The sequence below is a fragment of the Colias eurytheme genome, chromosome 21 (genome assembly GCF_061535395.1).
Source record: "Colias eurytheme isolate Ceu_HAF_F1 chromosome 21, ilColEury1 Martin Lab GWU primary, whole genome shotgun sequence".
NCBI classification, from domain to species: domain Eukaryota; kingdom Metazoa; phylum Arthropoda; class Insecta; order Lepidoptera; family Pieridae; genus Colias; species Colias eurytheme.
The window spans coordinates 2,001,897-2,027,858 of record NC_143000.1 but is presented as its reverse complement, the minus strand read 5'-3'; the positions used below and the strand labels follow the sequence as shown (position 1 = coordinate 2,027,858).

Genomic DNA, 25,962 nt, shown 5'->3' with positions numbered 1-25,962 from the left:
AAAAATACTATATAACATTCGAACGATACTTACATGAAAATAAATTTTAAATTTAATCAGTTTGTCTATAAATGAAAAAAAAAACATATTCACGAGATAAATATCTATATTTTCCAGTCGGTACTTAGATAGTCACTGGGCTAACCGGTTGAAACAATATCAATTAGATCAGAAATACATTTTTTTTCTATATTTTATAATAAAAATCTTCCAAACTGGTATCGTTCGAAAAACGTATTTTTCAAAATATATTCACATACAAAAGAGGTATTACATTTAATATTACACACTGAATACACAATAAGTTTTGTTATCATTGATATAGTATGAAGGTATTTTTAGTAGATCGAAAACTTTTTATTTTTCAAAAAATATATGAATAAGACAATAGAATGTTTTTTTCACAAAAAATATTGACCAGATACAATATAATATTATGTACGCTTCTTTTACATAAATATCACATTGTAAAAAAATGTTATTTATGAGATAATCCGTTAGTTACAAAAAAACATACAAACAACATCAAAATATCATATAATATATTTTATAACCATAGCAAATGATGTGCTGCTCAAGTTTTATTAATTTATATTTTTGTGACACTTTCTTTCATAATATAGTATGTAATATAAAATTTACTATTCCAAATAGGACTGTATCAGAGACGAATAAGGTTCAATTTTTTAATACTATATCAATGTATAAACAATAAACATAGACAATAGAACTGAGTGTTCACACCTATAAGAGGAAAAGAGACAAAATATTCCACAGCTACAAACATTCATAACCCATAATGTTTCTCAATCAGATTAATAATTAATCTGATTGAGAAACATTATATATAATTATTATAAAATTAATAACAATTATTTTTAAATATCTTTTCACAAGAGCTCTTTTTAGCTACGGAATCATTCTATCTCTTTCTACCGCGTTAAAACTCAGTATTTTTTTCCTTGTCTTTGGTTTTGTCTATTAGAATGAATAGCTTTAAGAGGCATAACTCTTTACATTTATAGTTTACAGTTTATTTCTATGTTTTGTCGCATTCACTCTTACGCCACATACATAATATGAGCGAAAGAGACAAAACACTGATAAATAATTAGGTATTCTATGACTAATTTATGTAATGATTTATCTATTCCGTGTTAGTAAATTTTTTTTAATGATCACTAGTGATATTCTTCAGATGATCTATAGATCTTTGAATCCTTTGCTGTGGTGGAATCGAACCTGCGATAGAACCTTCAAAGGTTTATTTTTCGACGAAATACCGGTGTATTTGCTTTGCTGAGTGGTGAATTTCACTTAAAAGTAACTTATTTAAGGTAGTGTTTAAAAATAATGTATCCATCGTTTATCCATCTTATTTGTTCCTGAAAAGATGTAAAAGTCGATTAATTTTCAAGAATCGTGTCTTTCTATCTTTTTCTATGGTACAGAAATCGGCTTATCAATATGACAAGATTTTCCATGTAAAAAGACTACAATATTCAGATTAATAAAATCAATTAAAAAAAAACACCTACTCAAGATTATTAATTTTGCAAAGATTTAATAATTGTTTTACGTGTAAAAAATTACTCGAAAACTAGACAAAATTATTTTTAAGTATTCTACGCTACACACGTACAGTGGTTGACGCGTGAGCGTAACACCGAGGGGTCCTGGGTTCGATTCCCGGTGGAGACGAAGAAAAAAAAAATGTCTTGGTCTGGTAGGACACAGAAGGCCGATCACCTACTTGTCCCTAAAGAAAATCGATCAGTGAAACAGATGTATAATGCATCTGCCCCTTACCCCACTAGGGGACATGGGACTTCACTTACGCTAGCAGGCATTTACTTCATACAATAAATAATTTTAACAACAATTGACTCACTTTTTGTTTTTATTCCTCGTGGGCGAGCTGTGATTTGAGTTGGGGCTGTCGCTCACTTCCGACGAACTCCTAACATCGCCGTCCATCTGAAATTGTTCAATTTAATATTAAATAAAAATTACATATTATAGTAGGTTTGTACTAAATTAAATATTATAATTTTCAAGATAATTAGAGGGCACGAAATTGGCAATCCTGGGAAATAATGGCAACATTTTCATCCCCAAGTACTTACAGGAACACATCTCTTATTAATTTCAATTCTACATTATATTGCAGGCATGAGCATTTTAATAAACATTTTTAACTGCATACTAATTAGCTTAAATGATAAACATTTTCCAATTCACATACAGCACCAGATAAAAAATTGGTTGTCTGTAAAGTCGGTTTACTGACGATAGTTGAACGTGACAACGTCCGATTGTGCTTCTTTGTCGCTCGTTCCGCGCTCTCGCTTGCACTTCAAGCCTTACATGGAACGCCTCAGAGCGAGGTAACGCCGCATGAGTCATGTTTTTTCGTGCGTGCAGCCGGCTTTATCGAATTATAAGACGTTGTCACGTCAAAGTTAGAATGATACATTCCCATCCTCACATTCTGACCTATCCTCAAGATACTTATACTTATCCCCATTCGGTTATCTCACCTGGCCAGCCTTTATTGCATTATACGCGATCTGCAATATAAACATGGTCCAGACGATGTGCAGCATCAGCAGCAAGCAGAGCAGCGAGTTGAATATATAGTATGCGGGGAACATCGGCACTATTTGTGCCGCGCGGATTGACGTGCTGAAAATTTATTTTTATATTGAAAACGTTCATTAACATTGGCCAAGGCTTTCTCTGGATTTATCCGTTGTAAAAAATAACATATATAATATATTACTCAGTAAAGATTATTGTAAAAGCATTAATTATAAAAGTCGATAGATAGATATATCGATAATACAAATAGTAATTTATTTAACGGCTTATTATTTTTTCAATTTAAAATTTAGCATTCATTCATCAATTACATCAATACCAATTAATTTTCTGATCACCATTTCCAGAAAAAAATATAATTAAAAACCAGAGTGAAAAATTAACTGGAACAGGGTGGGTCACTATGACAGTAGCAAATTCAAGTGTGAACAAAAACAGGGCTAAATAATAATATGTCGTTAGCTAGAACCATTACTTTCCCACCCTAGAATAAGGCCCGTAACTTCTGCTGTAACCAGGTGGAAAGTCTTGCAGTTACTCACCTCCATATAATGTAGAATGGAAAGATTCCAACCCTTGTGGCGATCCACACAACAACCAGCATGAGGAACAAGCTGTCGCAGAGACGTTGGTAGCTTGCGTATTTTGTTGCTTTTACCGCCTGAAATGTGACGTCACAAAATTAGTATACGATACAGACATTCATACGGATTCTGAATATATTTTTTGATAGGATAATTCAACTAAGAATTCCTTATCTACCTGTATAATTATTTTGTCAATAAAGATTTTTATTTATTTATTTATTTTATTTTAGTTATTAGTAGTTTCAATCGCTGATTAATCTATACTTTATGTATCCAGATAATGTCTGAAAAAATGTGAACTTATTTTCGAAAGGGGACTGCAAATTGCAATACATGAATAACTTTGCAGCCTTGAACATGTATGCCTGTATTAGCAAACAGTTAATATTTCGTATAAACAGACTTAACGCACATGTGCGCAACGCACCTCTGTTGCGTGTATGCAACGAATACGTATACATATAATTATAGTGTACTAGGTTTCCGCCCGCGGCTTCGCCCGCGCAGACAAAGAAAAACCCACATAGTTCCCGTTCCTGTAGGATTTCCGGGTTTGCCTCTTTTTCCCGGGATAAAAAGTAGCCTATGTCCTTTCTCGGGTATCAAAATATCTCCATACCAAATTTCATGAAAATTGGTTCAGTAGTTTAGGCGTGATTGAGTAACAGACAGACAGAGTTACTTTCGCATTTATAATATTAGTATGGATGAAGGTCAAATATAACAGCTATTTGCATGGTATTTTAAGGTATCAGGTTTGTTATAGAAGCTTAGTGTATGTTTGTGTAATGTGTGTGCACAGTTCACGTACCTCCAAGAATATATCAGCGCAGTCATGCAGCAGCAGCACTAGTGTCCCGATCCTGTGCAAGTTGCAGACCCACGAGAAGGAGAGCAGCGCGATGGTGGCGATGTGGTGCACGAACATCTGCCAGAAGTCCTTGCGACGGACGTCCCAGAATTGGGATATGGTCAGCGACCAGTAGAACGCGGACGATATCATGTAGTACCACCATACGTCGCTTGTGAGTCCCTGGAATGGGTGTAGCAGGGTTTTAGTACTCAAATTCTCATCGATTTTATTATTTCATAGAGTTCTTGAAATCGTTATTGTCACAGAGTTTATCATGTTTTTAGGACATAAGCCATTCAAGAACTGATTGTAGTAGATAGATTTGGTTAGAGTTAATGTCCTGACAGCAGAATTGATGTTATGGACTATGGTGTTGGTAGGTAATATTATATTAAGGTTCCCTTCATAAAGAAATAGTAATTATGTATAACTTGTCTATGTAAATGGTATTTCTCAAATTTTCTACCACTGTGACTGTAGCAATGGACAGACAGACAGACAGATTTTCCTCTCCAAAATTATGGATTGGATTGTCCATAATTTTGCTTATCAATTTGTATATTAATGGGAATATTCATTGATTGTAAATAATAATATTATCATATCTTAGAAGTGCAAAGTGATGACTAAAAGGTAAAAAGTGACTATGAAATTTCTTGAAAAAGTATTTTTTTTTTTTTTTTTATACTTAGATAGGTGGACGTTTGACCCCAGTCCCACCTGATGGAAAGTGGTGACGAGATCTAAGGTGGTAAGTCACGCCCGCCTAGAAAGTGCCTGTATATTCCTGGAATCTTTCTACTTGTTATATTAGTCAGTTGAACCGAGTTGTAAACTTTGATTAATTATTGATTTAATAATACTGAGTCATGTTGTTTATATCGTTGGTTATATCTATAAGTAATTGATAAAAAAACACAACCTGTAACACAAATACAAAATGAATCATATTTCATGAAATCATACAATACGTCACACTTAAAAACATACAGTCTTACATAGAGTAATACATAGTATTTTGAAATGAAAATGTGAGCTTATTTGTATAATTTTTAATTTATATAATTAAAAAAAAAGACGTGTGGTACTCGGGGACTGTCGCGGTAAAGCTATTGCATGCTATGCCTTCAAGCCACAACTCCGCGCCCGTCGGAGTGGGGAGCGTGAGGTTTTTTCGTTACGGAATTTCTGGATTCGGTCCCCGCGCTCAAGGCCCGCGATAGAAGCTATGCAATAGCTTAATGACAATTTAGATACCAGTGTCATTTTTAAATAACATACATTTGATCAAAACATTATACATATTGTTTTAACTACATTCAATTCTATAATATAAAAATGAATCGCAAAATGTGTCGCTTAACTCGAGAACGGCTGGACCATATTTCGTTAATATTTTTTTATAATATTCCTTGAAGTACGAGGGTGGTTCTTATGGAGAGAAAACGCTAACATGTACCACGGGCGAAGTCGGGTTGGACCGCTAATAAAAAAATATAAATGCTTAAGTAAATTTTCATACATCATATCCACTACACTGTTCTTCTCAACATTTTTTAAATATTTTTACGGGTATCGAACCCGCACCCTCTCTAGTTCAGTAGTACTAACCACTAGGTACACTTAAGGCCATATAAAAGCTATTATTGACCAAGTTGTGTACGGTTGACGACCTGTAACACTTAACGCTATTCTAGTGAAACGCTATGCTATGGATAACATTGTTATTGAAATTTTAGTACCGTTTTGTGGAACTAGGTCATAGTTTGGTGCATTTTGATAAATATTAAAAGCTGTTTATCCTAATACAGGTAAACTGGCTGTCCCGGCAAACATGGTTCTACCTTGCTCTTATAACTTGAGTATGAAAAATAGATGTTGGCCGATTCTCAGACAAAATTTAATGAGAATCGGTCCAGCCGTTTTGGAGTAGTATGGTTACTAAAATTGTGACACGAGAATTTATAAAGAGATTAGCTGTTTATAAGGAAGGCTAGTAGTAAACAAGGATTTGACAATTATTAATTACTCATGTGCATTGTAATATGAACCACGATGTATAGAACCTATGTATCATCGCGGTATATGAAATACGTAAGAGAACTGCGTATAATTTTTAAAGTTATTGTCTTTGAAAAAATAGTGTTAGTCAAGTTTGAAAGTAGTAGTATTTAATGCCTTTGATAGGCATAAGCTAGCTTATGAAAGGTCGCTTTATTAAAAAAAAAATATTTACTTTTTTTAGTAAATGTATTTTTGAGCTTAATGCCCAATTCTTGTTTCATATTAAAAGTAGCTTAATAATAACGCGATATAATAGCGTACGATATGTATGAGAAATCAACTAGTCATGAACTATCGTCAAGTGAAAGTTGTGAAAGTAAAAATAGGTCTTGCTGTTTCAGAGAATAACTGTAACACACATACAAATGCAAATAGTAAAAGCTATTATTTTTATGTTTAAAAGTGCAGTCCACAGATAATTACCCGTTTCTTGTTATAAATATATTTTTTTGTGTTTTTTATGAGTTTTTTTGTAAATTATCGAATATTAGCTGTGCTCCGCGGTTTCACCTGCGAGGCTCCGCTTCTGTTGGTCTTAGCGTGATGATAGCGTGATGATATATAGCCTATAGCCTTCCTCGATAAATGGGCTATCCAACACCAAATTACAATACTGAAAGAATTTTTTGAATCGGACCAGTAGTTCCCGAGATTAGCGCGTTCAAACAAACAAACAAACTCTTCAAGCTTTATAATATGTATTATTATACAGTATAGATTTAATAGGAATAAAAATGTTGATAGACAATAAAAATTGGCGTCAAGGCTCTTCTGAGAACATGCAACAAAAAACAATAGTGAAAATTAACACATTTGTTCGCAACATGCATTATTATGCATTCACTAAACGGGCCAAAATATGAATATTTATAAACGTTATTAATATAGAGAAGAGAATATATTGTATTCTTATTGTATACGATGCACATAGTAGTAATACGACAGTTTTTCAACTCAATATCTCAATAGAAACACACATTTTCAATTTTATTACACATATTTCAAACATGTTCTTTGCGTGTGACCTCTGATTTCCGCTCGATAAAATTAAGAAACGTTATCTGAAAGGTTTTAGGCTTTAGCGCTTGCTGATAAAATCACTGATAGCCTACTTTATACCTTTTGACGTATATTTTCATTTATTATATGCCATTTTAACTCACAAATAAATTAAACGAATTTTTTGGATAGTTGCGAAACTAGTCCTAAATATTTTAAACGTACGCTAATTCTAAAAACGTACAGCAGCCACAATTATTATATTTGTAGCCGGTAGCCACAGACATAAAATACTATAGGAAAACAATTTGTTCAAAGCAGAACAATCATAGTTACAATGATATATTTCTCTATTGCTCGTTCATCAAACTTGCATTATCATTCAACTCCCATGTCATACGGCTAACAAGCGTACCTTTTTCTATTTTAACATAAGAAACGACACTGTAATGGGCTCATTTAGTCATTATTTCAGCAAAGGTCACCGCATAGATGTCAAGACCACCGCGTGAGGTCGCACTGAGCCGTGATTTAGTGAAAATTTAGCAATGCGCAAACATAATAGAGATATTTTTTGCATTTTAATACTAAGCCAGGGCTAATCTTTTGTTTTTTACAATGATCAAACTGTTCTAATTTCCGATAATTTTTTAGTGAGTTACAAAAAAAGACGGTCTCCTCAAGTAGAATGTATTTTTATATCTTGTAAAAATTAAGAACTATCCCAGACTATGTATTCCCGAATTAAAAGTAGTCTTCCGTTAAAATACCATTGAATGGTCACCCATAAAAATCAATAAAACGACCGTACCGTATCGTTCCTACAATGCACTTGCTATCAGTACATCAAACACTATACAGTCAGTCACCTTTTCCATTTCAAAAGAATAAAGTAAACTTCATATTTTCCAATTTAATAAACATCTTGGACATATTAAGTCATATTACGCAATCGAGCCCACCGTTCGGCGGCAAGTTCAATGTCCCGTGATAACGAAACAGCTGATCCGATTTTATTGGCCGCGATAAACCGTCCGTTACGGCTGTGATAAAAACAATTGTGCCAAGATCGTGTTAATCTTGGTATTAATTCCTAAAAAATGGTAGCCTAGCCATATAAAATAATTCTCTTTAAAGTATTATTTGGAATATTTCAGTTGAGATAGGTAGTAGGTACCCATAGAAAAGAATCGTAGTAGATATACCCAGGCGAGTGAGATTGAGAGTAAAATCGATTGGGAAAATGTGTATAGTAACAGATTTCATAAGTTTTTTCAACTAACAGCAAAAGCAGCAGCTCTTTTAAAATAGCATAGACGTAGCTTGAACGTCATGCCTAAATTATACCAGGGTTTACTCCACGCATACAGCTCATAAATTATAAACTAAATAAAATAGTGTGCATAGATACTAAATAATTTTATTTATCCTATGATGGTGGTCGTGTCATCATTTATCAGTAAATAAATATGACCTAAGGTTATCGTTTCTTTATAAATATCATTAAGGTAAATTGAATAGAGTCGTGCAAAACAAACCTAATACTATTACGATAGATTCTCTTGCGTTATTGTAAGCTATATATCTGTTAACATTCCTCCTATGTGTTGACTGTTGACTAAGTAAATATTATAAAAATATTCCAATATTCTCATGTTTACATATATGGGAAGCCAGCATATCGCGTATCATAAGATAAGGATTTTGCACAATTTGCAAACGACAAATATATTATATTATACTGGCTGCTCCGCGCGGTTTCACCCCCGTAGCTCCACTCCCGTTGGTCGTAGCGTAATTATATATAGCCTATAACCTTCCTCGATAAATGAGCTATCTAACATTGAAAGAATTTTTCAAATCGGACCAGAAGTTCCCGAGATTAGCGCATTCAAACAAACAAACAAACAAACAAACTTTTCAGCTTTATAATATTAGTATAGATGATGGGTAAGTTTATACATCCGAACAAAACGTGTACTTTAGTTCTGGCTAGAGTTTACTCACACACACACACAGTGACACACACACAAGACCAATTCTTACCTGATGCGGATATCCAATATAGCAATGGTCGATATTCCACAGCCATGCTTTATCCCACAGTATATACATGCCGAAGCTAAAGTTGCACACGTAAAACGTGAACTTCCACAGGTTCTCGCAGAACTTGACGAGCGTGGAGGGCTTGTCCTGGCTCCGGCGGAGCCGAAACCAGCGCTCCACCTGCCGCTCCGTCATGTCCAACTGCTTCGCTAACGCACATAGCTGGAAATAGGCAAAAAATCAGTATAAGGAAAATAGAGTGGTATGGACATCACCTGGGGCCACCTCATCGTTGAAAATTAATACAAAAAATTAAGTAGTATAGAAAATACCTGTCTATTGGTCTTCAACCACGAGATAAAGCGCCCGGCAAACTTCTTGGCCAAAAAGTAGCGTGGTGGGGGAAGTTTGTGCATCAAGTTTTAGTACATTTTTATATGAGCAAACTTCCGGGCGCTTTACCTCGTGGTTGAAGACCAATAGTTTTAGATATCGCTTATTTTTTAGGGTGAAGCGACGTGAACGTTAATAATAATTACGTAGGATATTTAGTAGACAATTTAAAAAGAAGACAAGTTTGTAATGAACTGTTAGAGCAAGGGAGATGTTAGGAATATAGAGATACTGATCATAATATATTCCTAGGTGTAATTCCTCTAGAGTCTAGACTGTTTTAATGGAAATGGGCGGCATAAGGGCTAGACATTATTTTTTACGGCTTCTCGTAAACCAATTGGTTTTCTGGAAAAAACGCTACCTTAGCGATAAAATTGCCTGTTGTTTCAACTTTGTTATTATGTTTTGTTGTAAATTTGCTAGCCTAGTTTTTTCACCAGTACAAATTTTTTGATTGACTGAATGTATTTCATCCTTGACAAAACAACAGTACGTTACAAAGTATAATTAGAAATTGTTACGCACTATTTAACCTAATCTGTTTTATGAGGTAATCCAAACCTGAATAAAGAAATAAACGTGTAAAAATCAAAAGTGGAAAAAGAAACACTTATTGGACTTTGATTTTGTATTGTTATTTAATTAAAACGTTGTGATTCATGAATGTATGATACTTTTAAAAATATATACTGTTTAACCTTATGTACATCTTTTGTGTATACTAAGGGTGCTTAACGCTTATCCACCAATAATGTGCGAGGATGTGCAGCGAGGATTGTGTTTGTAAAAAGCATTATAGGTGGAAAAGCACCTTTAGTTACCTACACATAAAAAATAAAGGAGATAGCCCGAAGCTAATAGCGAAATAAAGGATAGCCAACCATGTTAATGTACCAAGAAAACGTGCACTAACATCTTCAGAGGTTAAGTAAAACATTAGGTACATTGACTGATCTCGTTTCATGCGTGAGATTACAGAGTAGGAGTATTCTTACGGAATAAATTGTTGTAACGGAAATGTGTTTAAAATTCGTGACCCAATTCTCAGATGCCTTATATTACTAATGCCCTTGAAATCCTACGTAGATATAAGACTAGTGGGAGTCCAATATTGCTTGCTTTAGTATTTGGACAATATTCATTGATGCTTTTAAGGACCAGTAGCTGAAAAAGATGAATTTTTGTTGTGTCCATAGTCGGAAAATGTGAGCCGTTTATGAAAGCGTTCAGTAAGATTACTGAAAAGGGCAGATGCCTTTCTTAAGAAAATGTTAAAATTTGAGAATTGAATAGAGAAAGAATAGAGAAAGAAAGATTGATTTAATTTAAAATATACGACTCTTTCATATTGCTGAACCGTGGTACCATCTTTATTCCATCAGAAAATTATTATACAAGAAACAGTGTGTGCACATCTCAACAGCCAGTTTTGATGGCATTTGGTAAAAACCTACACTCATATCTAGGTTAATTTTCATCACAAAAAGCATTGATTTGTCTGAGAAACACTTCGAAGGGCAGATAAGGTTCTTTACCATAAACCATACATATTAATAGGTTTTGGAAACGTAACTTAGATAAGCAAAGTTAAGCCTCGTATTACTCAACTTAGTCAACCTTAGAGATACATGAAATATACATTAAATTAACTGATCCAAAACCAGTATTCCAACGCACTATAAGAATTTGAACATATTAGTTTTATTATCGTGTGAGGCATATAATTGTTTCTTGTGTAAGCTGTTTTAATTAATAGCGTCGTAAATTAATTAAAAATGTAACAAATGGCTATTTAGGTTAAGTAGGATATGTTACATTTTTTTTAGTCACATAACCTACATCTAAGACCTACATACATAGTTAATCTATATACATATATAAAACTCAAAGGTGACTGATATAGTGATCTATCAACGCACAGCCCAAACCACTGGACGTATCGGGCTGAAATTTGGCATGCAGATTGCAGGTAGATGTTAGGACGTAGGCATCCGCTAAGAAAGGATTTCCCGAAATTCTTGCGGGAACGGGGAAAAACGGGGATGCACGTACAAAGTCATGGGCGGAAGCTAGTTTACTAATATAATTTATAAATAACATTATAAGTACTGAGGATTGGTAATCGTAAAGGACTTTTTTATGAATGATAAACTATAAAGAGACTACAAAAGTAGCATAATATGTGCATTTATATTCAACACTTCATATCTTCCTGCACCAAAACTTATCCCGATTAATTCATATTTCATAACAAGCATCTAAGTTTTTGTGTTTATCAATTAATTATTGAATAGTACGATAACTACTATAGTAGGTTCAGAGAATTATCTAAGAAGTTTTTATACAGAATTATATTCTTATTTTATTACAAGCGGAGAATATCGCTTTTGTTCTATAATAGCGGTTTCAGGCCATTTGTATACTTACATAATCGTACGACTACATAAAAACTAGCATAATTTATTCAGAAAATCGACCTTATTTATATGAGTGTAAGTTTGACATTAAATCGACAATGTTTGTTGTAGAAAATAGGTTTTTGTCCATTACAATACATGAACCATTTGTAAGGCTTAGTGCCTACCTAAGTGCTATTTTATTTAATACTTTACTAGCTTTCCGCTAGCGGCTTCGCCCGCGTAGTCAAAGAAAAGGCCGCGCAATTCCCGTTCTCGTGGAATTTTCGGAATAATTCCTATCCTGTGTCCTTTGTCAGGTCTCAAGCTATCAAGGTGCACAAGGGAATATATAAATATTATTTTATATTATTATTATATATATAAACTGTTATTTTCAAACCGTCTCAGTAATTTTCTTCATATTCATCCTTTTAAACTTTTTGTATGTTTCCATTTGTGATGATTACTTAGGTATGTTGCTATTTTTGGTGCAAAGAAATCCGACATACCTACTTAGAAAAGATAACAAATTAAAAACCGCACTGCAGCTTATATTGTTTTTATGGCAGTATTCTGTTGTAATTTAAACGACTTTGTTTTTTTACACATACAGATAATTAAAGCAGTACAAAATTAATTTTAAACAGTTAACTACAATGTCGAATTTAAAGTACTTAGGTATCATGTTAATTTATCAATGTATATTCACATAATATACGTAAACAAAATTGATTTTAAATTGGTATTACGTAAGTACAATTGTTTAAAGAAATATACCTATATCTTACTTTAATTTAAAAAGGTTAATTAATGTTATTACCCCCAAATGATTAACATAACACCTCCTCATATAAACAACGCTAATGTATACAATTTATTGTTTAATTACGCAAATGTGTTATATTTAGTATTTACCGAATTTTTTAAAGTACAATTCGTAAGTATGTATATATTTAATACCTACAAATCCATGTTTAGGGTTCCGTACCCGGTTCCGTACCCGGTTCCGTACCCAAAGGATAAAACGGGACTGTATTACTAAGCCTTCGCTGTCTGTCTGTCTGTCTGTCTCAGGCTGTATCTCATAAATAGGGTTGCCAACTATACTGTTTTAAACAGTATTCTACTGTTTTCCACTAAATTATACTTTTTACTGTTTAACAAAAAAAAGTATACAAAATACTGTTTTCAGCATCAAAGTGCAGACACATTATTATGTGTTACAATTTAGACGCTCACAATTTTTTATTTAGTCAGAAGGCGCACACTACAATAAATACTGTTTGTTTTGCTAAAATACTGTTTAATAATCTTCATGGACCTTAATATACTTTATTTCTTGTAAAAAAAAGGTTGGCAACCCTACTCATAAACCGTGATAGCTTATAGAGAGCTGTAATTTTCACAAATGATGTATTTTCGTTGCCGCTACAACAACAAATACTAAAAATTAAAATATTCAAGGGGGTCCCCATACAATAAATGATTTTCTATTATAGATGATAGTAAGGAACAAGGGCGGATCCAGCCTTAGTGCCAGGGGGGGGTCACATAGACGTGGGATATTTTCAAAAGCTATATTTTGGTAATTTAATTGATACGTAGATTTAAAAAAAAATTGGTCAAGTGCGAGTCGGATTCGCGAACCAAGAGTTCCGTACAAACATTTTTATATGTTTTAATATTAAATTTATGCTTTTTGCAATTTTTCCTTTATCTGTGCTATAAAACGTAAGTTTCTATTAAATAAAGATTAAATATCAAGATTCTGTGTTCACGGGAAGTACCCTGTAGGTTTTGATTCCTGGCAACACTTGCGAATGTTGTTAAGCATGAAATGTATGTTTTAGCAATTTTTCCTCCATCTGTGCTGACACAAGTAGCACAATAACTATAGATTTTGATTCCCTTGCGATAATGTCGAAATTTGCGATAATTTACAGCATAAACGGCTGTATCTTTTGATTGCGTTGGCTTATAAGTTATAAGTTTGATTTTTTCACAGCTAGGTAAGCGAGGTAAGCTAGTCTGCGTTATAAGACGTTTGATTGTATTAAATTTCATGACTCTGTGTACTCAGGAACTACCCTGTAGGTTTTGATTTCTTAGGGAGTGTCGAATTTTGCGAAAAATTTCAGCATTTACAGCTGCATCTTTTGATTGCGTTGGCTAAAACGTTTGAATTTTTCACAGCATCAAGGGACCGTAGACCGTAGGATTTCGACATTAGCAAGGGAATCAATACCTGCAGGGAGCACCCTGTCCCATAAACACAGTCTTGAAATTGAGTAAAAAGTATCGTGTTATAGCACAGATGTAGTAATAACTGCGAAAACCCTAATTATTTAATAATTAAATTAAATAAAAATATATTTTTTAAATCATTTTAAAGTAACAATCCCTTTACTCATGAACGTCTACATGTATTTAACCCATTGACCACCGTAAGCCCCGATCGGGGCGCGACACAATAGATTTTCTATTGTGTCTGTGATTCCGAGGACTGATGGATTAATTGATATTCACATCAGAACTCAGGTCTATAATAACTTAAATCTATTATTTAATTCAAATTCTATGTCAACGCAATCTAAAGAAAAAGCAATTAGAGCCGCATATTCTGTAACTAGCCGCTCCGCACGGTTTCACCCCCGTGGCTCCTCTCCTGTTGGTCGTAGCGTGATGGTATATAGCCTATAGCCTTCCTCGATAAATGAGCTATCTAACACCAAAAGAATTTTTCAAATCGGACCAGTAGTTCCCGAGATTAGCGCGTTCAAACAAACAAACAAACAAACTCTTCAGCTTTATAATAATTATTCTGTAATTCGCAACTATACTTGCAAGGGAATCATCAATCAAAACCTACAAGGTACTTCCCGTGAACACAGTCTTGAAATTTGGTTAAAAGCAACGACTTAAGCACTTACAAGCACAGATAAAGAAAATATCCTTTAAACAAAATTGTAAGATACAACATAATGAAAAAATATGTTTGCTCGGAGTCCTCGGTGCGCGAGTCCGACGCGCATTTGGCCGATTTTTTGTTGTAATTTGACTGTATTTTCTATTGTTCATTTAAAAAAAATTTTGCTATTTTATTTCTTATCCACGAACTGGGATATTTCGATATTTGAGGTTTTGTGTGAAAAGTGTAACAGCAAAAGTTGTAGAAAAAAAAATAATTACATACAACTTTACCATTACACTTTATTCCGCAGTTATAGATTTTTTTAAAAATCGAAAAACCTGTTTTTTGTCCTTAAATTACGACCACAGGTCGACCCTAATAAACTTTTTCTATGATTTTTGTTATATTCTCTTCCGTTACCGTTTGTAATTGATTTCATTGTTCTATATTACTTTTGTCTCAAAATTCAATAAAAACATCATGTTGAACAGTATTAATTTGTTAATTTAAAAAAATTAATATTAAATTAGTGGTCCACTTAGGTCGTGGACCTAGCCCAGGGGGGGGTCATGACCCCGTGACCCCCCCCCCTGGATCCGCGCTTGGTAAGGAACCCTTTGTGCGCGAGCGCGACTAGTACTTAGCCGCTTTTTTTATATTGTTACAATGCAAACAACTATATCTTACAATCGAGGTTCATATAAAAAGGCCTGTATTTAATACTTATAAGTTATACTAATTATTTTAAGTAGTGCGTGTTATTATAATATTACGTTTCACATAAACGTGTTAGTTAAATAGCATCATAGTTATTTGCACATGTCATTCATAAAATCATAAATAGTATGCTGAGTATTTCGAGGGCATATTTGCTTGTAAAGATTATAATACATATACCTATTATAATTAATGATAAGCTGAAAACAGGTAACTTGTAAATTGCCTTAAATTAACCTGTTGACAACCTCAACCTCTTATTTGTCTTCAGGATTATGAATATAAAATTAGGTACTGATTGAAAAATTAATCGTCATGGGAGGAATAAACATAGGTAAAAAAATAGATTTGATTGAGATTTTAACGGAAACACTCATAAATAATATCAGATCTTAAAGAACCAAGTTCCTTGATCTAAAATACGAAACGAGAGATGTCCTGACTTCCATCTTTCTTTACCTAACTATCATCTAAATTCTAACAGATCATGCAATAGTTCTATGAAATAGCCAATGCACTTATGTCAGTCAGTCCGCATTTTATTGGGTCAGTGGTTATGAAAACGCTCTGTTTCAACCCGAGAGGTACAGTAGTAATCCTGGCTGTATTAACGGCGTGTCGATTTACAGAGCATGATTAAATTTCTTAAAGAGGGAGCATATATTCGTCAATGATAGTGTATTCAGCCGCAGGTGTTACTATAATTCTTACGCGTTGTAAAGTCGGATTGATTATACCACTGAAAAGATCGTTTCTACGAATTCTATTTTTGGATCACATTAGCATAATCTATCCTAATATTTTAAAGCTGAAGAGTTTGGTTTGTTGGTTGAACATGCTAATCTCAGAAACGATATAGGTCTGATTGTAAAAATTATTTCAGTGTTAGATAGGCAATTTATCAAATCATTGAGGCTATAAATCGTCACGCAAGGGCCAATAGGAGTGGAGCAAAGCGGGTAAAACTACGAGGCACAGCTAGTAACTTATAAAAACCTTACAAAAACAGTCTCTTCGGGAGAAGCAGCTAGTATAATACAATAATTATTACAATACGACCCGCATCTCGGAATCGAACACAGTACTTGTAGTCGCAACTATCTCTTATAAGAAGACCATTTAACGACCATGAGGGGCTATTAACGGGACAGGTGGATAAACCATTTCTGTTTTATTTCTTTAAATAACAATGTTGTCTTAGATTAAGTATTGGTCTCCAATCCATCCATAATCTAAGAATGTTGTAATGAATGTTTAATGCAAACAGGAGGATTGAGAAAAAGAACTAGGTCCATGCCGAATATTACGATAAATGAGGACAGTTGTTGGACAGTTGTTGTGTGTGCAGTGAGGAGAAAAATATACGGTATAAGTTTATCAATTAGGTAATGTAAAAATAAAATTCACTTGAAGTATTATTAAAAATACTTTACTTCCTTAAAGAAAATATATCCTGCCTGCCGTAAGTAAATAAACTTATTTATATCAGAGAAATGCAAAAAGATAGCACAGTAAATCATCACATTTAAGATAAATGTATTGCCTTGACTCGTCGACTCGAGAAAGATAAATACGTAATTATATTCTTTATTTATATGCGAGTCAATAATATAAGAGAACAAGTCCTATGGGTCATTTTGAAGGGCTCTCATAAGTACATAGATTATTATAAGCCAGTTTCTCAATAGAGCACTGATTTGGTTAAGGTTTGAGAAAGCATATGTCTCATACAAGAAAATATTTATGCATCTAAGCATGGTGCAAGTAATTCTTAACATCAAATACTCAATTCAGAAACCGGTCTATTGGTATAGCATTACAAACTATGAAATTATTATAAGCATGTAACCCCATTTTTAATTTCTTAACAGGTGGAAAACTATACTAATTATAAAGTTGAAGAGTTTGTTTGAACGCACTAATCTCAGGAACTACTGGTCCGATTTGAAAAAGTATTTTGGTGTTATATAGGCCATTTATCTAGCCCATTGAGGAAGGTAATATATCATCTATAGGCTATATATAGGCTATATATCATCACCCTAAGACCAACAGGAGCGGAGCAATGCAAGTGAAACCGCGGGGCACAGCTAGTGATTAATATCTTTTCTACTGGTGACAAGTAAAAAAATCTTCTAACCTGCTTAGGTGTTTTAGGTCCTGCCCTATAAGCTGCTTCAAGTTTGGGGTTGTCTGGCGCCCGTCGCGGTCTGCTGTCTTTTATGCCCAAGTACTTGCCAAAAGGGGCATAGAAAAACCTAAAAATGTATGCTAATATTAGTGTTTGTTGTTTACATCAATTTGGTCTTATTTACTGCTTAATATAATTAATGCTTAATAATAATATGGATGAATATTGTTTAAAGTAATCAATATATGAAACTTTTTATATCTTAACTTCAGTCAAGCCTGTTTATAACAGACATAAAATCGGATCTATTTAAATGTTTAAACCTTAAAATTAGGATAACCGTTATAACCCCCCAATGCTTACTTACATCTCAATCTCAATACTATTATAAAGGCGAAAGTTTGTAAGGATGTATGGATGTATGATGTTTGTTACTCTTTCACGTAAAAACTACTGAACCGATTACAATGAAATTTAGCACACATATAGAGGGTAACTTGGATTAACACATAGGATAGGTTTTATCCCGGAAATCCCACGGGAACGGGAACTATGCGGGTTTTCCTTTGAAAACGCGGGCGAAGCCGCGGGCGGAAATCTAGTTCAAAATAAAAATTATAACTGAAATTAAAATCTTTCTTTTATATATCCTTTAAATGTATGCAGCATGGAAGATTACAGCTGATGATACCATAATGTTATCTTACTCTATTCCTATAAATATCACATTAACAAAATTTGCATTTAAATTGCATGCCATTGCTAAAACCATATAAATACCATTTTCCTCAACTGGACTTGATAAAGAGATAAGATTAACCAAAATTCAGCTCAAATGTTTGTCATACAATCAACATAATAATCAACAGATGTACATACAATCGTATTTCATGTTTACAAACAGATTTTGGAAGCATAGTTTTAAGATTTGTAAATGCAACTGTGAATTCTTCAGACTCCCACACAATACAGAGTATGTATTCCATAGATACTGAGCCTGACACAATTTTTTAAAGTGAAACTTTTATTACATCGTCTCAAACTTTTTGGTGTGTGATGATGCGTGTATCGCGGCTGCCGAGTAGGTATACTACTCGGCAGCCGACCGTCACGCGACATGCGCTACACAAAGCAGTGTTCGGAACCGTTCGAACAGTTTCACTTTTACCGTGGTTTCATAAAACCACACAACATTTTTTTTTTATTGTCTCAATTTATTTATTTTTTATTTAGGTCAGTGTTACTGTCAGCAAAAATGATTTTTGTAACTTTTCATAGCTATAGTTACTACTTAATAAAGTATTATGAACTCCTTTTTGTAAAGAGTTGTCTGCAGGGAATGCAAGTTAATTAAAATTAAAATATTATGTACTAGCTTTCCGCCCGCGGCTTCGCCCGCGTTTTCAAAGAAAAACCCGTTCCCGTAGGATTTCCGGGATAAAACCTATCCTATGTCCTTTCTCGGGTATCACAATATTTCTATACCAAATTTCATGCAAATTGGTTCAGACAGACAGACAGAGTTACTTTCGCATTTATAATATTAGTATGGATTATTTTATCACAACAAAACCTGTAAAATGTAAAATACTACATTTCTTATTTAAATTACTCTTATCATTTATCAGGAACACTCAATAGCAGGCATATTAAAATATGTTTAAATATACTTTAATACCAGTTTCCAGGTATCAAATTAAAACTTTTAAAATTAATTTTAAATTCTATAGATATAATCTAAACTCTAAAGCTTTGATAAGCAAATATCTAATAAAATTTCATGCAAATATATTATCATATGAGAGATTTATAGTATTTTTTCTTTATCTGGACATTATCAGAGTAACTGTTATCATTTACTCATTTAATCAAATTAAATGATATTTTAACTATAAGGAAGTATTCGTAGCTATAAAATATTCAAGATAACACTTTAGTCTTAATATTTTGTACTTAGTGATTGAGACAACTATGTCCAGTTTTATTTTGCCTATATCACACATAAATTGGAACCAAACAATCACATATCATGAAAATTTTGATCCATTAAAAGCAGATTCGGTTGGAGTGTAGCCTTGGGGGCGCTATGGAAAAAAGACACTAAATTTTGAAATTTTTTTTTAGTCAGTATAACATCTAATTTTTATGGTTTTATCGGCAAGAATAGCCTAAAATAAACCCTTTTTATTCTTTGTATTTTTTCTCTAAGGTTGATATTTTTCGAGAAACTTACTGTAGAACATTTTTTATTCAGATTTTCAGTCAACTATCAACCTTAGAGAAAAAATACAAATAAAAAAGGGGTTTTTTTAGGCTATTCTTGCCGATAAAACCATAAAAAATAGATGTTACTTTAGCGCCCCCAAGGGTACACCCTGACCGCAGATTCAACAAAAACCATTCTGTCATCATTTAAGAGTTTAAATTTATTAAGTATTGATAGCTATTTTAATATATACTGTAAATATTATCAAGAGGGAAGTGAATTCATAATTAATAATGTGTATGCAGATGATATTATGTTAAACATGAACATGTTAATTAATATTTGATTCCTGAATTGGCATCTTTCTGTGTTACTTTTTAAGTGTAATAAAAAAATATAATGATTCTAACTATCATGCTAACGATTTCTTGTTCTAATCCTTTTATGGAATCCCAAGAAATGCACGATTCCTATTTCAAAAAGGTATCGCAGCATATTTCTAATGATGCGATTATAGAATGAAATGAATATTAATAAATCATGTTTCACATTCGGCAATTTTTAAATACGCCCCCAGACTTGTAACGTGAAAAATATTCGTGAATGAACCCACGTTTTTTCGACGAGTAATTGAAATATTTGGCACTTACCTTTCTAATACATAGCGTAGACTTATAAAAGCAAGCGCTAACGGTATAGGAAAGAAAACATGCCGATGGTCCGTATAAATTACAGTCTTATCCGGGCCAGGCGCAATGTCAGCCCAAGTTGTATTAGGCGGTAACCAAACATATTCACTCCAAAATGTATTTATTACCGACTGAAGCATTATAACACGTATTAATCACTTTACTGAATTCACCACTCAGTTCGTTTTAACGAAAATATAACTAAAAATAATAAATTACTTTTCACTACCGCAGGCGACCACCACATTCGTTTGACGGATAGAGTGATAGACAATTTATGACATTATGATTAGACATAAGTCATAACGGAAACAAATGTTGCCAGCAGATACATTCGGTCGCGTTTGTCTTCAATAAACAGTTTTTTTTTTATAAAAATATATTTTAAAACTAGTAGGTACCAATGTGACCTACCCATATTTTATTTATTTATTTTTATCATACTAGCTGACCCGAAATCTCAATCAACAGATTTCGGGTATTCATGCAAACTGTCCAACGCATGAGGTTGTACGAATTGCACGCTAACGCCACGTACGTGGGTACTACTGTCACTTCGCGCAAAACATCTGATTTTTCAAACTTAAAATGTCTTTATGTATCATACATTGCACTTGTAAGGGCGTATTCAGAAAGAAAGCTTGAAACTTATAAGCGCTTATAAGCGCTTATCGGCGCTTATAAGCGCTGATAACCCGAGCAGGAAAATATATGAACATGCGCTTATAAGCGCTGATAGGCGCCGACAAGTTTCAACAAGTTTCAACAAACTTGTCGGCGCCTTTCAGCGCTTATAAGCGTATGTTCATATATTTTCCTGCTCGGGTTACCAGCGCTTATAAGCGCCGATAAGCGCTTATAAGTTTCAAGCTTTCTTTCTGAATACGCCCTAAGATAATACATACACACACATATTAAGAAAAAACACTATTTTTAACATTCATGATATTTTTGATGTCATTTTTGTTATTTAAACTAGTTAAAAAGCAGTTTAAAAAAGTTCTGTCTTGGACGTCCGTGTGTCTGTATGTGCGGAGGATTTTCTTGTTAACACGATAGCGACCGAAATACTTTACTAATCGAGTCTTTTTTTTTCTCTTACGCTTGAGTATGCTCAGGAATAGAACCCTTTCATTTTTCAGGGCCTGATTCGATGTGGTTTAATTGTTATTAAATAAACAAAAATAATAATTAATAAATAATTATTAAAAAAAAATTATGAGGCGTGCACTTTTGGATTTTCCAAACTATTTTATTTTTATTATTGGCGCCAATTTCTTAAGGTTTTCTCAATTCTCTTTCTCTGAACAATAGGGAATACAATTTGAAGAATAATTAGCAAAATCGGTCTTGCTAGACCTTGTTTACGCATTAGGTATTTCATCATCATCAAGTTGGAATCATACTCCCACATTATTTTATGTGATCCTTGGCCAGAAAATTTTGAGATAACGTTTCACGAAGTGACATTAGAAAATTCATTAAAAAAATCAATGGTAAGTAAACCAGTAGGAGCAGTAGTATAATTTTAATATAACATACATTTCTTAAGATAATATTATGTTCAATAAAAATCATACTTACGTACTATTAATTGAAATGGGTGAAAATTTTCTCATTGGAATTATGGTAATCATAAAATGAAACAAACATGTCATACGTAGCATCAAATCTTTTATTTCCATCCTTTTTACTGCATACATAAAGTAATACAAGTGCGTAACAAAGCTCATCCATACATTTTCATTATGACGCTACAACACTTCCAATTCTTAAATAAAACTCAACAAAACGCTCAAATTTCTTTCCTTAGAAAACAATTTTTATTAATTTCAATAAATTTCTTTCCGTAAATAATGGCTTTGAACACAAACAATAAGAATCTTTGGAATAAAAATTACTTAAGTTATAAATCTCCATTTACCATAGTACCAAACATTTAACAATTTTCTATGTACGTCTAATTTAAAAATCAACAATTATATAATTGGATTCACTATATAGTACTCATAAGACCGTATGTTGTCACTTGTACAATTTTTGATTAAATTATAAGCCGCGCCATTAAAAAATAGTTTTTTTTCAATCTCTTTTCTAACTTATGTCTAAATTATTAATCTCAATATAATTATGTAATTGTGCGCATGCTATCAATGAACAAAGATACATTCAAAATGTTTTATTATTGTGTGTTTACTTAATTTAATTTGAGGGATGTTAAAAAATTCAGGGGTTAAAGTAAGATGATTTGGCACGGAGTTTTTATTTATTTATTATTGATTAACTTCATGAATGTTTTTCACAATTTTTTAATGGCGCTACTATCCTTACCTTCCAAATATTCATGATACCGTTCAATTAAAAATAGCAAACGTACGCCTAATTACATTAATAATAATTACGATTAACATGTTAACAAAGGCACAGATACCTTAGCATATCTTCATTTTGTATATTTTACTCTAACCATAGACAACATAGGCGCCAAAAACTTCCCTTTACTTAACCTCACTTTTATTAACTTTAAAAAACTTAAATAAAAAAGAAAAACTTCGTATAATTTTTTCATTGTTCCTTGTGGACAAAAAAGTACAGTTTGCATAATAAAATTAAACCTATGCGCATTAAGTTTCTTTGGTCTGCGCTGGCACAGCAATTTCTCATTAAACTTAGAAACAAAATAACGTAAGGGGTTCCGTCTAAAATATTTTCGAGAAAATATTGGGAAAAATTAAGTATGCAAGTAAAGACTAACAAATTTACCTAAATACAACCATAATATATTTATAATCAATAACAATACCTAACTATTTGTATCCTATGAAAGCGTCTTTGGGGTGATTTAGCAAATTACCTACTTACCTAACTACATATATAACGTGCGAAGATTTTTATATCAATTGATATGGACTTTTTGGTACTATTTTATCGTATGATTGAAACCATACAAAAATCGTACGTCTTGAAACTTGAATAGACCTAACGCACAAATATCGTGCCATCTCTCTTTAACTTATTTATATTTCTATTTGAATATTAATTACGAAAGAAACAACACGTTTGTTAAGCTCGATGCATACTTTCAAATGCGTCTTTTTGCCTTGCGACATTTAATAGTGTGTATATTATTATAACAAGAATTAATTAATAATGAATAAATTAATGATTGTGTATAACAAGAAAATAAATAAACAACTATGTTTAATGTTTATAAAACAACGCGGTAACATACTTTCTGATAAGTATGTGTTTAAGGGCATGCATACTAGTTCGTTGAAAAATATATCTAAGGGGAGGAAAGATTCTGAATAATTTGTAAATTATTAAGATAAAATGATATATTTTTGTTGCCAATCTTACAACGAGTAGCGCAACGCCTCAATTTGATATATTGCACGCCTCATAAGCGAAGCGTTGAGGTGGGTACTACTGTCACTTCGCGCAAAACATCTGATTTTTCAAACTTAAAATGTCTTTATGTATCATACATTGCACTTGTAAGATAATACATACACACACATATTAAGAAAAAACACTATTTTTAACATTCATGATATTTTTGATGTCATTTTTGTTATTTAAACTAGTTAAAAAACAGTTTAAAAAAGTTCTGTCTTGGACGTCCGTGTGTCTGTATGTGCGGAGGATTTTCTTGTTAACACGATAGCGACCGAAATACTTTACTAATCGAGTCTTTTTTTTTCTCTTACGCTTGAGTATGCTCAGGAATAGAACCCTTTCATTTTTCAGGGTCTGATTCGATGTGGTTTAATTGTTATTAAATAAACAAAAATAATAATTAATAAATAATTATTAAAAAAAATTATGAGGCGTGCACTTTTGGATTTTCCAAACTATTTTAATTTTAAAGCACAACTTTGCCTTAAGATGTAGGCTTGTTCACTTTTTTAATTATCATATTATGATATAGCAATAGCGTACTATCATTTACACGTTGTTTATAGAAATTAAGTCCAAATGGTCCCGATTAAATTAATTAAAATGCTAATATTTTTAATAAATGCTGGTACGATAGCTATGTACTTGATAAATAAATAATAAAAATAAATTAAAAAATATGAAAACAAGCTCTCAACACTCCATATTAAGCGACCGGATAACTCTGTTTAAAACAAAACTATAAACTCACAGTTTCATACAAAAATCAACCCTAACTACAGTACTTAAAGTCTAATTTGTGACAATCGTAATGTATAAATGTATATTTTTTTAATTATTATTTGTACGACTGTGCGTATATAGTTTTAACTTTCGAAATGAATAAAAATAACAAAAGAAACAAAGAATATTATAATTTATCCCATTCCCTAAATAATTAATCAAAGCTATTTTGGTTATTATTTTTAAATGAGTACTAGGTAAAGTAGAGCCATTTTAATAGGCAACATTGATAGTTCAACAAAATTCAATAACGTAACCTAGTAACGACGACATAGAATAACATGATATTTCGTTTTGTTAGAACTGCACATTTGCTTAACTTTTTTCAATTACGATTACTTATAATAATAATGACCGATTCAAGTAATTTTAAGATTTCATTTTACTGATAAACCATTCTAAATATAATAAACAATTTCTGATTTAAAGAACTGACGTCGCTACAATTTTGTGTCAATAAACCTTTTTTCTTTTTAAATACTTCTCTTCGAAGATAAAATTGATAGACGTCAAATGTTGCGTCAATTGGCTCGACTATAGTATTGATATCATATAAAATTATAGGTAACGTTAAAATTAGTTTAAATTAAGTATGAATTATAAGTTGATTCACCAAAATAGCTTTAAATAACTTTTTCCAGTAGAATGACGCACCACCGAATTGTTGCCATATATTTAATTAAATTTTAATATTAATTAAGCTAATAACTATAATTATAAAATATACTGGACATAAGTATCTTTAGGATCTCGATATAATTATTTGGTGTTCATATTACATTAAAAAGGCCATAATGTTTTATCTCTCACAGCACAAAAAAGTAAAAATTTTAAGCCAAGTTAAATAAAAGTACACAGTAATATTTTAAGTTGGCAACATTTTTTTAAATGCTGCCCAAAAGCTTTGTATCCATGGCCGATAAAACTTGTATAAAAAAATAGTAACTCAGTACATGATCAAGATCAACTCTTGCAAGGAAAAAAAAATTAATTTCAAATACGTATAACACGTAAAAACCTTTGCGAAGCGTTCGAGGCCTTTGAAGATGTTTATTTCTCCCTGGAAAAAGAAAAATAATTATTTTAATAAATGTAAAAGTCATCATTTATATTAGATACGAATTATAAACAGACCATGACTTAGTAGGGTTTTATTTTTTATTTTATTTTATTAGCATCAA

At 32.5% G+C, this 25,962-nt stretch overlaps 1 protein-coding gene across 1 annotated transcript; it reads right to left on the bottom strand.

Annotated features, from left to right (window-relative positions):
* Window positions 1–1,887: 1,887 nt before the first annotated feature.
* LOC149898935 (ceramide synthase 5-like) lies at window positions 1,888–20,871 on the bottom strand. The gene is made up of 7 exons (XM_090114311.1): window positions 20,561–20,871; window positions 17,714–17,831; window positions 9,151–9,372; window positions 4,000–4,221; window positions 3,144–3,262; window positions 2,541–2,685; window positions 1,888–1,977 (listed from the first exon to the last, which is right to left on the bottom strand). The coding sequence occupies exons 1-7, from the start codon at window positions 20,737–20,739 to the stop codon at window positions 1,888–1,890; spliced, it is 1,095 nt and encodes a 364-aa protein (XP_089970437.1). The 5' UTR covers window positions 20,740–20,871.
* Window positions 20,872–25,962: the final 5,091 nt, after the last annotated feature.